Source organism: Typopeltis vanoorti, chromosome 18, assembly GCF_054136105.1.
Source record: "Typopeltis vanoorti isolate ZY-2024b chromosome 18, IOZ_Tvanoo_1.0, whole genome shotgun sequence".
NCBI lineage: Eukaryota > Metazoa > Arthropoda > Arachnida > Uropygi > Thelyphonidae > Typopeltis > Typopeltis vanoorti.
Window position 1 is genome coordinate 61,882,089 of NC_143566.1, and position 16,719 is coordinate 61,898,807.

The window sequence follows — 16,719 nt, forward strand, 5'->3', positions numbered from 1 at the left end:
CGTCGCCTGGTTAAACAAGGCCCCCGTTGTTTTCGCCAGGGAACCAGGGCAAACAGCGAAAAGTCAGCTACTGGAACAAATCTGAAAACAAACCCCAACTCAACATCACCAGAGTTAAAGATCGGTACTATCAACGTAAGAAGCCTGAATGGCGAAGAAATGGAGCTAGCTGAGGAATTAGATAAGTACCAGATCGACATAATAGGGGTGACTGAAACAAAAAAGACCAAAACTGGTGAGATCTTTCTGAGCAATAAACACAAAATGTTATATTCAGGCAATGGCAATCAAGGAAAAGAAGGAGTAGCCATAGTATTCAACACAAAATACGAGGCTAATCTTCTTGAATGGCAGTCAGTCTCAAGTAGAGTAATGTGGGCAAATATGAGAATGGGGAACTGGACAATGAGACTTATTTGTGCCTATGGTCCCACAGAAGGTTCTACTAAGGTAGAAGTGGAGGAATTATCATTCTAAAATTGTTACAGTCTAAAACTCCTCTTTTTTGGAATGGGGATAAAAATTGATCTTCTAAACTCCTCTGGTAATTCTTGCCCCTCATAAATTCCGTTAATAATTTACCATAACACTTCCATACCTTTTTCACCTATATTCCTTATAAGTTCTATCTGTATACCATCTATCACAAGGGATTTTCCTTCTTTCATCTTTTAAATTGCTAGATTCAATTCCTCCCTCATGATGTACAGCCTCTGCCTACTATGTTCTTTCATTTGATTTTCTCCTCTTTCTCTGTCTTCATAAAGTTTACTTACATATTCTTCCCATCTCTGTAATATCTTCTCTTTTTCTATCAAAATTTCATCTCTTTCATTCTTGATTGCTCCAGTCTGCATCTTTCTCCTTCCTGTCATCATATTAATGTTTTTATAAACACCTTTTATGTCATTTCTTTCTGGCTTTGCTGTTGTCTAACCATTCTTCCTTCTTATCTCTCTTTGTATCTCCCTACTCAAGTCTTTATACTGCTTTTTTTCTCCTCTGTTTTACTATTAACTAACTTTCTTCTTTGTGTTATTTTCCTCAAAATATTGTCCGTCATCCATGGTTTCTTTCTTTTCTCTTCTTTTTTTGACTAAATGTAATTCTGTAGCAGTAATTATGCTTTCTTTCAGAATCTTCCATTTTTCACTTACATCACCACTTTCTTGTATATTTCTCTCATTCATTTTTTCCTCTACTTTCTTTGCGAATTCAATCGCCGTACTTGGTATATCTTTAGCTGCTCCATGTTCCATGCTTTGTTCCATTTCCCTGCAGTTATCTTTTTTAGATTAATCCTAATCTTAGTTGACAATAATATACTATCTGTATCACAGTTTGCTCCTGGATATGCTGTCACATCTTTTATAATGTTTCTAAATCTTTTGTTTATCAAAACATAATCTATCTGATTTCTTCTACTATTTATATCCTCCGTGGGGCTTTCCACTTATACAATCTTCTTGGATGTTTCTTAAACCAAGTGTTCATAATTGCTAAATCATGTTTTCTACAGAAATCCAATTAACAACTTAAAGAAGAATAAAAATATAATTCTTCCAGCTGACAAAGAGAATGCCACAGTCATCCTGAACAAAACTGACTACCCAACAAAATACTTGAATTATTGGAGACAGACACAAGAGAATTTCATAACAGGACCAACAATCTTCTAAAAACTAATTCAGAATTAACCAAGGCACATCCGTCTTCCTCTCAGATCTGTTCACCCTTTAATCCCATGATTATACGGTCTTCCGAAGATCCATAAAATCCATACTTCCCTAAGACCAATAGTTGAAGTTATCGACTCACCAACTTACAACATGTCTAAATATCTCACTTCTTCCTTAAGACACCTAACAGGAAACTCTTCTTATATAAAAGATTCAGCTGACTTCGTTTCGAAGATCAAAGACCTCAAACTAAATAAATCAGATTTAATGGTGGAAAGTTTCGATATAGTGTCTCTTTTCACAAATGTTCCACCCCAGGAAGTTCTCAATCTCGTCAAGAGCAAAGTGTCTAAGAAATTCTTCGTCTTACTCTCTCACTGTGTCAACTCAGGATACTTTAGATTCGAGGACAAGATCTTTAAACAAAACTCAGGTTTAGCTATGGGCAGCCCGCTCTCCCTGGTACTAGCAAATATATTTCTTGAAGACTTAGAAGAAAGAGCAATTAGTTCGTCAACACTAAAACCTAAAATCTGGCTACGTTTTATTGATGGTGTTTTTCTCATTTGGGAGCACGGCCTAGATAACCATAATATTTTTCTGGATCATCTTAACAACTTTCATCACAAGATTAATTCACCTATGAACTAGAAAACAACAATTGTCTCCCTTTTTTAGACTTAAAATTTACAAGATGCACTGATAATATCAAAATCTCCATCTTCAGAAAGCCTACTATACGGACAGATACTTTCATGCATCCTCCCATCACTACCCTCCACAGAAATTTGGCATTATCTCCACCCTGGCACATCGAGCCATATCCTTATTATCAGATGAGATAGAACTTCAGAATGAACTTAATTTACTAAAAAAGACCTTTTTCACTCTAAAAAAATATTGAGAAATTTCTTTTCTGCTGTCATCAATCCTCTTTAGAAGACTCTTCTTCCCCAAGAGCGTATATCTCTTTGCCTTTTATTAGTTCTCTCTTTCCCAAACTGGATAAATTTCTGAAGAAGTTCAACATCAAAACATGCTTCACTCTGTTTCCTAAAACACTTTCTTTAGTACCCAAGAGTTTACAAGAATATTTGTAATTGTGGAAAGCTTACTACAAACAGACTGATAAATCTATCCTTTTCCGTGTTGAGGAACATAAAAGAGATATTACCTACAACAGAACCCGAGCTAGTGCTCTCTCCAGCCATGTCCTTTTCTCAATAAACTCCGATGAAGGCTGCCAACATCTTATAGACTGGTCTCAAACTTCAAACATGCATAAATGTTATGATGAACTTGAGAGACGTATTCTCGAATCTAAAGAAATTTCACTCGATTCAACCCACATGAATAGTAGCCTCAGCTACAATTTATCTAATGCGCACATTTCTGCTGTCCAGTACTGGTGCTCTTGAGATATCTCACACATGCAGTTACATACAGCTGGAACTATAGCATATACTACAGTTTTTAGTAGATCTGTTGTCGTTATTATGTAATGTTTCTGTAATTTTTTTGTATATAATTCTTTGTACTTGGACACCTGAAGAAGTTCTTTTATCAACAAAAGTAGTAGTGTTCCTATTAAACCCCATTCTTTATTATTCTCGGTGCTTAGTCATTTAAACTTTATTAATTTTCATATATACATATTTATATATATATATATTATTGTTTTCTAATATATTCTAAAACAAAACATCTCCTCCCTTTCCCCATGCAAATGCGGTTACAATTGAAGAACCATCACGATATGTGGTGTGTTCACCAATACACAAGGACAAAGTTGCTGCAGGCACAGTGTTTCTGCTTGCCCTGCCAGATGGTTAGGGGGACGGTGACAGAGATAGTCCCAATTACCCCGGTGTGAATGTCTTAAGAAAGACAAATATCTTCCACTTTCTTTGTAAATAACTACAGACCAATAACCAAATAACTACATATCCATAGACCAGATCTTAGCAACTGTGACCGTCTTAAAATTTTCCGATTTTGAAAAAAATCATCCTAAATAATACTTCGTGTTCCTGTGCCTAATGGATCAATAATTATTATTTAAAATTTATTTTTTGAATTTAATAGTTATAGATGATGTTTCACTTGCAGTTAATAGCATATATTATCACACACTTGGATGTTATTCTAATTTATCTTTTGATGTTATTCTAATTTTCATATGTATGCATCGACAGTGGCTATGAAACTTAACAAAAAAAATAACTTATTCTGTTTGTATTAAACAATTTTCTTCCTTACATAAGTATTATTATACCATAATTAGTCTTATTATATTATATCCACATAATTCATACCTTCTGAGGACGATGAACTTTAAATGTCTTCAGAAATTTAGTACACATGTAATAATAATAATAAATGATTACTTGAAAAGGGGAAATAAGAAAACATATGGAAATATTCTTTGGGATTGAACTAAAATAGTTTTAATAATATTTTGCATATTTCAAGTTTCATATTTTGCATTTGTATTGCAGTTAGTTCACATTTTGCATGCTTAATTGGTTTTATGTTAGCTTTTTTTCCTTGCTTGCGGTTTATTTATAGATGCTTGTTTGATTATCAGATTGTTTTTCTTAATATATGTATTATGTATATGACTCTTCATTTTTGCACCAGAAAGATATAAGTTCTTAGAAATACCAAATGAAGTTGACAGTATTTTTTGCAAATTGCTAAATAAAATAATGTAACACCAGTTAATTATGGTTATTGTGAGAAAGCATCCTTTCATCTTTCACATATCATTATTGCATAATAATGAAACAAATATATATATATTTTTTTTACTTTTTAGGTAAATGGAGAAGATTTAAGGGAATCCCCCCATGAGCGTGCCATAACTGCTCTTAGGCAAACACCATCTGTAGTTCAGATGATTGTGTACAGAGATGAAGGTCAAAATCATGATGATGATTTATATGATATCCTTGAAGTGGAGTTGCACAAAAAACCTGGTAGAGGTTTAGGATTGAGCATAGTGGGCAGAAAAAATGGACCTGGAGTGTTTATTTCTGAAGTTGTAAGATATGCATCAGCATTTTGTTTTTATTCTGCCACATAGATATTGATATCCTTTATTGTAATAAATTTAGTTTAATCCTTTATCCAAGTGTAAGCAAACAAAGTTTGCACCTGAAAATATCTTCAGGACTGAGGTAAGGTGGTGCAACTCGTAGCAAAGGTGGACCAAGCTCTCATCACTCCTTGTCTCAGTATCTTCCATAATACAGAGCACGTCTACTTGTGGACATGTATACTACTATGCATTAAGGGAAGAGCCACTTCCCAGACCGGTTTCGACCTTTATTGAGGGCTCGTCAGTGGGAGGCAAACCCAGAGTGGTGATACTCATGCAGAAGCAATGGAGAGGTCATATTATCTATATGAGTTGCCAACCGGTGTACCACCTTATTATTAAATTACTCTGGATTTAGAAAAGATGTTGGAAGTTTATTTTGCATTTGGTTAGACTATAATAAATTTAGTTTAATCCTTTATCCAAGTGTAAGCAAACAAAGTTTGCACCTGAAAATATCTTCAGGACTGAGGTAAGGTGGTGCAACTCGTAGCAAAGGTGGACCAAGCTCTCATCACTCCTTGTCTCAGTATCTTCCATAATACAGAGCACATCTACTTGTGGACATATATACCATGTATACTGCTATGCATTAAGGGAAGAGCCACTTCCCAGACCGGTTTCGACCTTTATTGAGGGCTCGTCAGTGGGAGGCAAACCCAGAGTGGTGATAATCATGCAGAAGCAATGGAGAGGTCATATTATCTATATGAGTTGCCAACCGGTGTACCACCTTATTATTAAATTACTCTGGATTTAGAAAAGATGTTGGAAGTTTATTTTGCACTTGGTTAGACTATAATAAATTTAGTTTAATCCTTTATCCAAGTGTAAGCAAACAAAGTTTGCACCTGAAAGTATCTTCAGGAGTGAGGCAACTCGTGGTAAAGGTGGACCAAGCTCTCATCACTCCTTGTCTCAGTATCTCCCATAATGCAAATTACATCTCCTTGCAGACATGTATAATGCTATGCATTAAGGGAAGGGCCACTACCTAGACTAGTTTCAACCTTTATTGAGGTCTCGTCAGTGGGAGCCAGACCCAGAATATTAGAAGAAGTGACATGAGATCTTTCTTTTGAAACATAAGACAGGACTTGACTACTGAAGTGAAAGTTCACTAAGTTGTCCTCAGTGTCACAGTAGAACAGCATGACAATCAATGTTAAACACATTGATTATGGAAGTTCTTGAAACTTTTTGTGACCATTTGAGCACTACATACAAGGTTTGTCAAATGAAGAAGTGGAATGAATGTACAGTCATTCATCAGGATATGAAGTTAGTGTGTGTGTGTGTGTGAGAAAGGTCATCAGCATATAAGATTAAGAACATGGGCAAAAGTACAGAGCTCCCACTCAAAGTTACCTACTCCAGTATTAGTGGAAAATCTGAAAAGAGAAACCCTTTACCATGACACATGCATTGAATGACCAGAAGTGGGGAGAACTGTTACCCCAGATGCAAAGGGAGGAAGACTGAACCTAGCATGGTGTCTGGGTAATTATACCTCTAAACAAGTTTAATGTGATAAAGTGCAAGATCATGGAAAAGATTACAGTTTGTGCATTTACATTGATGGAATGGGACTACAGGAAGTTGAAGATAATAAAGATTTGAAGATAATCTTAAATGAAAGAAGTGCTGATGTTGTTGAAAGGATATACTTTAATGTTGAAGATAACACTGACAAGCAGAGATAAGGAGGTTGTTATTATTATTATTATTATTCCTCTTTATAAGTCTTTGATATAGCCACAACTGGGCTATTGTGCACAGATTTGGTTGCATGAGTTTCTTGAGAATGTGTAAGCGTTGGAGAGATCCAATTGCAAGGATCACAAAATGGTCACATTTCTGTGACCATTTTGTGATATGCTCTCTTGAATATGTAACATGCATATATATATACAAGGGTTGTAAATAAAGTAGTGGCAACATGTAGACAAAATGCAAAATAGCTTATTTATCAAGTCTATACAATTACATTCCTTCAGTGTAATCTCCTGCCATGTTCTTTACCTGTTTTCAAATTTGTGGGAGCCACTGGATAACATCAGCAGAGTGTTGTCCGTTGATATTAGTGATAGCGTGACTTGCTCGAAGAACCTCTTGCGCATCACAAGACCGCAGACCTCTGAGAGGTGCTTTCATTTTGGGGAACAAGTCGAAGTCGCAAGGACTCGTATCTGGTGAATACAGAGGATGTGCTAATACTTCCCATTGCCACCTGTCCAACATCTCTATCAACAGTTGCGGCACATGACATCATGCATTGTAATGCAACAAACACAGTGGAGAATCCGTGAAAAATTGTGGTTGCCTTTTCTGTAAAGTCGGATGACAATGGTGCTCGAGAAATCATTGATAGTACTGTGCATTAACAGTTTACCTTTGTGGCATAGCATGATAAAGAATGACATCGTGAACATCATAAGCGACTATCAGCATGACTTTAACTTTGCTGGGTTCCTGCCAAAGTTTTTTTGCACGTGGTGATCCTGAATGGTGCTATTCATTGGATTGTCTCTTCAGTTCAGGCTCATAAGCCCTTACCCATAGCATGTGGCATAGCATGATGAAGAATGACATCTTGATTGTCGAGATGTCATTCTTCTCGACATTCAAGATGTCACTATCATGCTGATAGTCGTAAGCAACTATCAGCATGACTTTAACTTTGCTGGGTTCCTACCAAAGTTTTTTTGCACATGGTGAGCCTGAATGGTGCTATTCGTTGGATTGTCTCTTTAGTTCAGGCTCATAAGCCCTTGCCCATGGTTCATCAATGGCTATGATATGAATATTTAGGAAGGCATCCCCTTCATTTTCATATCATTTCAGATGGAGGCCAGCAACCATGTACCTATACAATTTATGTGTCTCAGTCAAGTGATGTGGAACCCAACAAGCTGAAATTTTGTGCATACCAAGCCTTGCTTTTAGGATGTGCCCAACACTGGTGGTTTATCCAAGTTCCCTAATTTAATCAATTAATATTCTCTTCAGATTTTGCTATTGAGTTTCTAAGGTTTGGCTTTTGCTTTCAGACTCTTTCCTTTTCTCCAATAATTGAGATATAGTTCATCACTTCTGAATGATTTCTCAGCTTTGATTATTTTGTTAGTTATTTGTGCATATTTTTCTTTTAGTTTGTCTTTCGGTATGGTGTTTGTTTTGATCCTATCAAAATAGATGGTAATCACTTCCTATTTGCAGTTGTCGATGTACTCTTGTATCCAACTGGTTTAAAGGATTCCCAACCATTTTTCCGAATGTTCAATTCCAAATAACAGAATCTAAAATATTAATAAAAGTCATGCTAAAATAGATAAGCTTTTTAATAAAATAAACTTAGACTTAGAATACGTGAATTTATTGAGTCACTAAAAAGTGAAATTGTATCCAATATACCAGAGGTAATCAAGTCGTTGGCCCTCTTCTTTGTACCTTTGATATGATAGGACAATGGTTTTAATCCTCTTCTGAATAATTACCCACTTCCTTTCTGGCGCTGCCTTTACTATTCTACCCATTCTGAACTCGTGTATCATTGTTTCAGAATCAGCTTGTTCTTTTTGTAACTCTGTTATAGCTGAATACAAACTGGGGTGGTGCTTTCCAACTACTTGCTGGAAGCGGTTATGAAACCCTTCCTTCAGGTTGTTCGTCCGTTGTTGATTATGAATAGTGGACTCATATTGGTTCCACAGAGTGCATGGATAACGAGGGGGTGTTGAACACCTTCTTTGCTGTGCTCTTCAGCCAGATATATAATTTAAATCAAAGTAATCAAAAATTGTTAAGATATCATTGCAGACCTCTTCTCTCAATTCCATGAAGACATCGACAATGTAATCAGTAGGGACAAACTCTAAAGCCAGTAACATATATAATTCGTCCTTTAGTCAATGATCTTCAGGGTTGTTATACAGTTTTTGTAGCTCCTCAACCTGAATCCCTCTATACAAAGATTGAGATAAGTGGAAAAGACAGCAAGATACTGTTGAATTTGGGAACACAGCACTTATGCTATTTATGATAGCCAATCTGAAGTCGCACATTATTCGAGTTGGCTGCGTAACATCAATTGCAAAATCATTGGCTGCAGACAAAATGCTATGCAAAATCTTAGTGTAGCAATTTTGTTCTTTAATTGCTAATAAGGCATAAATCAATGGAATATATAGTACACTGTCGCCATCTTCTGGATTTACTCCAGGCCTTCACTCCCAGAACAGTAAACATTTGCACAAAAATACTGGGGTAGACTTTGAATGTATCATCAAGAAACCACTCTTGACTGCTCATTAAAATCTGTAGATTTTCTTTAGTTCAAACACAATAACCCTGTTTTTATGACTTTCTTCATCAGTATAGGAATCATACAGAAGAAACTTTTCACCCTGAAAATTTTTAGTGTATCTATCTGGAATCTGGAATAACTCCTGAAGTGATGCAGGATTGGCTTGATCATGTAATCTTTTCCTTCTGATGGATTTTTTTTAATTTTCTTGTTCAGGTAAAAAGCTTAAAATACCCAAGGACACCCTCTGCAATTCATTTTGCAGAATCTGAGCAGGTTGAAGCTCTGGATGTTCTTGGACAATATGTTTTAAATTTTGTCTTACATTCTCTGCCTCTGCTTCTTCTCTATTTGGTGGATGGGAGTGAGATGATCTATTGTTTCCCTTTTCAACTGTTATATTTGACCATCCATAGTTGTAATAGCTCGTGCCGAGTGTAAAAAAACAGTTTTTTACACTCCCAATATATTTTACTCTTGTAGATTTACTCTTGTAGTAAATATATCCGTTTAGGCATAGTTTCAACCCTCCTCGCCCTGATGAAATTATTTTAGGTTCATCTTGCATTTTCTCCATGAATTTTAATTAATTTTCTGGCCAACTATTACTTAGTGACAGTGAAACGATTCTTGACACACATCACTGTTTATCAGTCATGATTCTCTACGTTACTTAAGGCTACACTTGGTATTAATTATTATTATTATTATTCAGGCCTCCATGGAGTCACAAGACTTATCACGGGAGGTCCTTCCTAGGAAACATAAAGTCTATCAAGACTCATCGCGGAGGTCCCTCCTAAGAAACACAAAGTCTATCATACCACTCCTTAAACTCATTGACTGTTCTCGCTCTCACCACTCTATCAGGCAATGCATTCCACAGTTCAACCACCTTCCATACAAAGAAACCACTCCTCACCCCTCTTGATCACAGCTTCCTTTCGTAACTTCCAGGGATGGCCCCTTATCATCACTGCTTCCTGCTGTTCAACCAAACGAAAGAACTCCCCAATGTCAACCCTGTAACCACCTCTCAACAGTTTAAAAGTCTCAATCATATCACCCTCCTTCTTCTGTCCACCAAACTCTGCAGTCCACATTCCCTCAGCTGATCCTCATAACTAACATTGTACAGTCCTGCAACCATCTTTGTTATCCACCTTTGTACCCTTTCCATAGTTAATTTATCCCCTTCAAATCCTGGGGACGAAATCTGAGAACAGTAGTCTAAGAGTGGTCTGATCAGGGTCTTACACAATGGAATGATAACTCTTTTATTTCTGCAGATCAGCGTCCTTCTCATTATTGCAGCAATCCTCTGTGTTACCTTCACCACCTTTGTAATATGTCCAGAATATCTCAGAATATGTCCAGCTTCCATTGCTTCTTTTTATCCTCCTTAACAGACTTCTTTCTTCTTCTACTCTTTTTAAGAACTCTTCATTAGTTAATTTATCTGTACATTTGATTTTTTCCATCCTTCTCCAAATCCACATCTCATAGCTTTCCAAAATCTTAATTTCTGCTTTCTTCAATGTCCAAGTTTCAGCTGCATAGAGGGCAACACTCCACACATAACATTTTATTAGTATTTTCTTTAGATTTCTATCCATTTTGCTTCTGAATAAATTCCATTTTCTATTAAAGGCATCTCTTCCCATGCTATTCTTGCTTTTATGTCACCTTTACATCTTACATCTGTACTAATAACACTTCCTAGATATTTAAATGTCTTTACTTGATTCACGTTTTCTCCATTTATTCTGATATCCATATTTGCCTCTTTCCTTGCTGTTTTCATTACCTTTTTTTTTCTGATGTTAATTTTCATTCCATAATGGATACAGGATTCCAGTAATCTGTTCAATAGTTGTTGTAGTCCTGTTGCAGTATTTGATAATAATGCCTTATCATCTACGTATCTTATTGCAAATATCTGTCTATCCAATCTTTATTCCTTCTTCCGAATTCTCCAGTGCTTTTTTAAAACATTGCTTCAGAATACGTGTTAAACAAAATTGGTGACAGAGAACAGCCTTGTCTTACTCCTCGTCCAATGATACCTGGTTCTGTTGTGCCATATATATCTCTCACCATGGCAGTTTGTCTCATATATAGTGAAATAATTAGCCTTCTGTCTTTCCAAACTATACTAATCTTTTCCACTACTTCCACCATCTTATCCCATTTTATAAAGTCAAAAGCTTTTTTTTTTTTCAAAATCTATATAACAGATATTAACTTCTTTATTCACTTCCGGACTTCTTTCACTTACTATTCTTAACACTCCAATCACATCTCTTGTTTCCCCTACCCTTCCTGAAACCAAACTAATCTTCTCCAAGAAATTCTTCCACTTTAGATGCAATTCTTTGTGTTAATAAGTGTTTAAGTATTTTTGATGTATGGAAAATGAAGCTTATTGTTCTAAAATCCTTGCAGTTCACTGCATTACATTTCTTTGGTATTGGTATAAATATTAAGGTCATAAAATTTTTGGTAGTTCTCTTTTGTTATAAATTAAATTTATTATTTTGGTTATTTCTTCAGTTCCTTTCTTCTGAAGTTGTTTCAGGATTCTGCAGGTATTTCATCTATTCCTTCTGCCTTTCCAGATTTTAGTTCTTTAATGGCCTTTTATACTTCTGTCTTCAAAATCTCTTGGCCTAGATAATCTTCATTTACCTTCTTTTTATCTTCTAATGGCAACTCATTTGGTCTATTTTCCTTTTCATATAGATCTTCAATGTATTCCTTCCATCTCATTAGGATTTTATCTTCTTCAATTATGATTTCTCCATTCTTATTTTCTATGCCTCTAGCTTGAATTCCATTTCTCTTGTGATTCATGCTTCTTGCGTTTTCATATAAAAGATCATACCTTCCCACTCTCTCATAATTTTCCATTTCTTCACATTTTCTTCACGTAAAAATTTTCATTTGGAAAAATGGTTGGGAACAAGTTTAAAGATATCACTATCCACAATAACCTAATATGATCTCTCCATGTGAATTTATGCACATCTTTATGATGAATATGGTGTTAATGATCTATAGCCTATGTACTGAATAGTAATTGAAGCTATTTGCATTGTTATTAACTTTGCTCTTACCTTCCAAACTTTTTTTGAAAACACTTCACTGTGTCTAGGATTTATTTCATGCTCTTCTGTTTAGATCTCCAATGAGAATCCAAATGGCAGTTTCAGAACTGTCAGTGCACAACAAAAATCCAGTCCTTGACACCTTGCCTGTGTATAAATGGGATTTAAATCAATGTAACATCCTTGAACTAACGATGGGTTAAGATGCTGACCTGTCAGCAAAATGTTTCTTCCTTCTTTCTAGATCCTTCTGTTGGCCACAGGCAGAAAGAAGTTTCACTTTCCTATTTCGTTGTGTTGAAATTTGTCCATATTACTGAAGCATCTGATTTTAAGAAGTTTTTCTTTATGTTTAGTGTTGAATACTATAGCTACTCCTTCCTTTCCCTGATCACTTTTACCTGAATATAACATTATATGGTTATTATTTAGGAGTATCCCACCTGTTTTTGTCTCCATCTCAGTTACATGAATTACAGAAATACTATGGCAAGATAATTACTCTGCTAGCTCCACCTCATTTTCAGTGACGCCTATTTTTAATTCTTTAGGAGTGCCAGATAATTCCCAACTATCTGTCAGTTTTTTCCCTCCTTCAAGAATAGTATAAATGTAATTATACGTGAAAAGTATCTGTGAGATGATGCAATGTAGATTTTTCTGAACATTGAAGTTCATGTTGTTCCTATTTATTGTTTAGTTCTGTATTGCAAGATTAATGTTTTACTAAAATAAGAGCTTGTTGCATCTGTTTGTGCTGATATGTTATTGTATTGTTGAAAATGTTGTTATTGTTGTTATATATTGGTATGTATGTAGGTAACTGCATGTTTTGTAATGCTGTTAATGTTTTTCAAAAAATCATCTACAGTTTTCACTTATCATTTTATGATTGGCTGCAAGTTAGTAAATACAAAATGCTCAGTAAATATTTTAATAAGAAGAATATATTAAATATGTATGATAATATAATTATGAAATAAGTTGTATAAAAATTTTAACATAGAAAATTTCTTGGAGATAAAGTAACTTAAATGCAATACACTTAATTCTGGCTATACATGACACAGTCATCAGAAAGTTTTGTGAATTTGTTTATAAACTATTTTACAAATATACTAGGAAATGGTATATTAGATGATGATGATGATGCATGAGTCCATTGATTCTTCCCATGTTTGAAAATCACTCTGGAGCTCAACTTTATTTATTGAAACAAAATCTGGAGATATTAGATTGGTTAAGATGTGTGGTTGAAACTTATCGTTTAATATTTTGCAATTAACTCAAGCACAGACAAAGCAAAGTGAGAGGGTGTATTGTCATAGCAGAGAAAGAGAGTGAGAGAGAGACCAGCTAGTTGATCTGTTGTTCCATTTCTGTAATCTGTTGTCATATATTCTCTCTCACAGCTACCTTAAAATGGTTTTAGAAAGAAAAAAGAGATGAATAGTTTTAACCTTGCAGTACAAAATTCCTCTAAATATGATCCCTTCCACAAAAGTGTGTGTGTATGTGTGAGAGAGAGAGAGAGGAAGTTCTTTTTCATATAAGATGATAGAATGTAATCTCTTTATTTTTATGATATATGATATTACACAAGTTTTTTAGATATGAGTTGACCAGTTTTATCAGACGTTTTTGTTGTTGATAATTCATTGTCAACTTGATCGACCAATCAGAAAAGCACTTCAAAACCACAGGAATTAGGAATGGGAAAACAAGCTAATAGCACTCAACCCAGAGGATCACACAATATGGAAATTCCTAAAGACCTTTAGTACCAAACGCAAACCGCTTCCTCAATGCAGGCCAAACATGGTACCGCTCACATGGATATATAAAAAGCCGAAGCTCTAGCAGACAACCTAGAAAAACAATGCAGCCCATCATATGAAAGCATAAACATTAACCACATTTATAAAATCCATCAACAGGTTAAGCACACCTTAAGGCCATCAAAGGACAATCCAGAACCCCACTACTCCAACAAAAATAATCAACATCATAAAGCATCTCAACAACAAAAAAGCACCAGGTTCAGATGGCAACACCAACACTAGTAAGATCTCTCTGCCCCCACCTAGCAATCAGACAACTCCAGAACAGTATCACAACACTAGAGAATAGTTTTCGAACTGAAGGATCCAAGTAAAACCCCTACAAAAGCTCAGCCATACTGTTCTCCAGAAGGAAAGCCCCTATCCAAGATGACGTCCAACTCCTCGGAAAAAAGATACTATGGCAGGCAGAAACCAAATATATCGGAATACAGTTCGACAAAAAAACTTTGATGTAACAGCCACATCAAATTCATAGGTTCAAAAGCATCCAAAGCCAGCCTAACTTTACCCCTTGATCAACCACAACAGCAAACTAGGCACGCATAACAAGCTGATACTATATCAAATGGTGATACGTTCAGTAATCTCATACGCAGTCTCAGCATGGAGCCATACTTCAAAATCCAACATCCTAAAGCTGCAAAGATTACAAAATAAGTGCCTGCAGATGATTCTGGATGCCCCATGGTTCATCAGAAACACTCGGATCTGTTGAGAAACCAGAATCTCATACATCTCCTTTGTGATTTAGCAGAAAAGTTTTTCACTAAGGCAAGCTCGCATCCAAACTCACTAATCAGACAAGCCACCAACTACAATGAATACAACTACTACAAACACAAAAGACCCAAGTAAATCCTACTCCCAGCTGAACACAGCTTTCTGGCACAGATAAAGGGGGAAGATTAAAAGCATATTTGCTTCACCCATCTAAGCCAGTAATGTTGTTGTAGCATTAATGGTTCTGGATATCTTGTTCAAGTAATGAATTTCAGAAACTTTGAATTGTACCTTGTATGATTTAGCAAACCACACAATTTTATCAGTTTTGTAAGGGAAATAATAAATTTTGAAATCTTTTTATTGAACCAAAAAAAAAAAAGTGTAGGGCCGAGAAGAAGAGCCTTATAAATAAGAAGTTATTTTAATTATGTGGAAGAATAAAATATCTCTCTCTCCAAGCAGGCAAACTGATATTTTCACTGGGAACTTAGGTTTCCATGAATGACAGGATTTATGCTATCCTTTTACTGTGTGACATCATGAAAGTAAGTGGAATCTAAAATTCATTAATAAAAGCAAAAAAAGAAAATGCTTGTTTTTGGATTATCTTTTTTTAACATTATTTAAAAAAAAAGATAATAAAAAACTTTCTTTTTTCCTTAGTGTAAATGTTTCTGCATGTTTTGTGAGAAATAGGTATTTTGTCATCCTGTAATATCACAATGCACAACATCTTTTAATTTCAAACCATATCAACCCTTGTCCTTGTCGTATGTAATTCTTATAAAAGAAGCATGTTCTAGAGGTTTGGAATCACGTATTGTCAGTATTTACTGTACTTTAATAGCTCATTGTAAAATTTACATATATTGGTATAATTATTAGCAAACTGAATTTCTTAAGGTCAAAGGTGGTATATCAGAAGCAGATGGCAGATTAATGCAAGGAGATCAGATTTTAGAAGTTAATGGTCAGGATTTAAAAAATGCAACTCAAGAATATGCAGCAGCTGTATTAAAGGTTTGTTTCTTTGGTAACAGAATTATTATTATTTTTAAATATAAATCCCACATGATAGGTTGTAAGACCTATAGTACATCAGTGCCATGTGTGGACAAATTCATTAATAAATTATAAAGAATTAATTATTAACATCAAATTTTGTATTCAATTTTATTTTATAAAATATATATGTTATATATTTTTCACTATATTCACATACAGCATGAGTGACAAACTGAATTCCTTATTTCATTTTCATCCCAATGAATTTGCTTAAGTTAATGTATGTAAACACTGTCATATTTTTGTGTATAAGAGGATCTGTTATTGTGTGAGATATAATTTGTATTATTCTGCTATTAACAAATGTATTAAGGTTTACCTGCTAGTTTAAACTCATAATTAGATTTAATTGAAGGCACAACGAAATAATTAAACACAGGTTTAATAGTTCTAATTATTGTCTCTCTCTCTCTCTCTCTCTCACACACACACACACAGATCTGGGATACAATATAAAAACTGTAATCACATACAAACACTTAAACTAGAAACTTAGTCTTATAGGGGCCACTCCATGGATTCTGTAGGTAGCCTTGGCTGTTGGGCTGGAGGTCAATTATTATTCCACATGTACCCTCTCCAAGCTTAACTTATTCTCTTCAAATCCCAGTGAAAATATCAGAGCATGGTAATCCGTATGTGGCCTGATCAGGGCTTAATACAGTGGAATCACCACTCTTTTTATCTTTTCTTAGTATTGAAATGATTATCTTCAAAACTTCAAATTTTTATTGAATATCTGTACAAGATCCCTAACCTCATTCACTTCCTCCAGTATAGATCCATCAACAGCATATGTATCCCTCCCATATTTCAAGGCCTTACATTTAGATGCATTTAACTGATATCCTCATTCATTTGCTCATCTGTCCAGCTTATTTTAATCATCCTGAAG

The 16,719-nt window shown here is 35.0% G+C and overlaps 1 protein-coding gene across 3 annotated transcripts in view; it reads left to right on the top strand.

The window, feature by feature from the left end:
• LOC150096712 (multiple PDZ domain protein-like) overlaps nt 1–16,719 on the top strand; it is a 1,501,001-nt gene that overhangs the window by 1,404,803 nt on the left and 79,479 nt on the right. For all 3 annotated transcript variants that reach the window (XM_090408593.1, XM_090408594.1, XM_090408595.1), the window contains 2 exons: nt 4,498–4,722; nt 15,663–15,779. In XM_090408593.1, the coding sequence (XP_090264719.1) occupies nt 4,498–4,722; nt 15,663–15,779 (342 nt within the window). The remainder of the gene's footprint in view (nt 1–4,497; nt 4,723–15,662; nt 15,780–16,719) is intronic.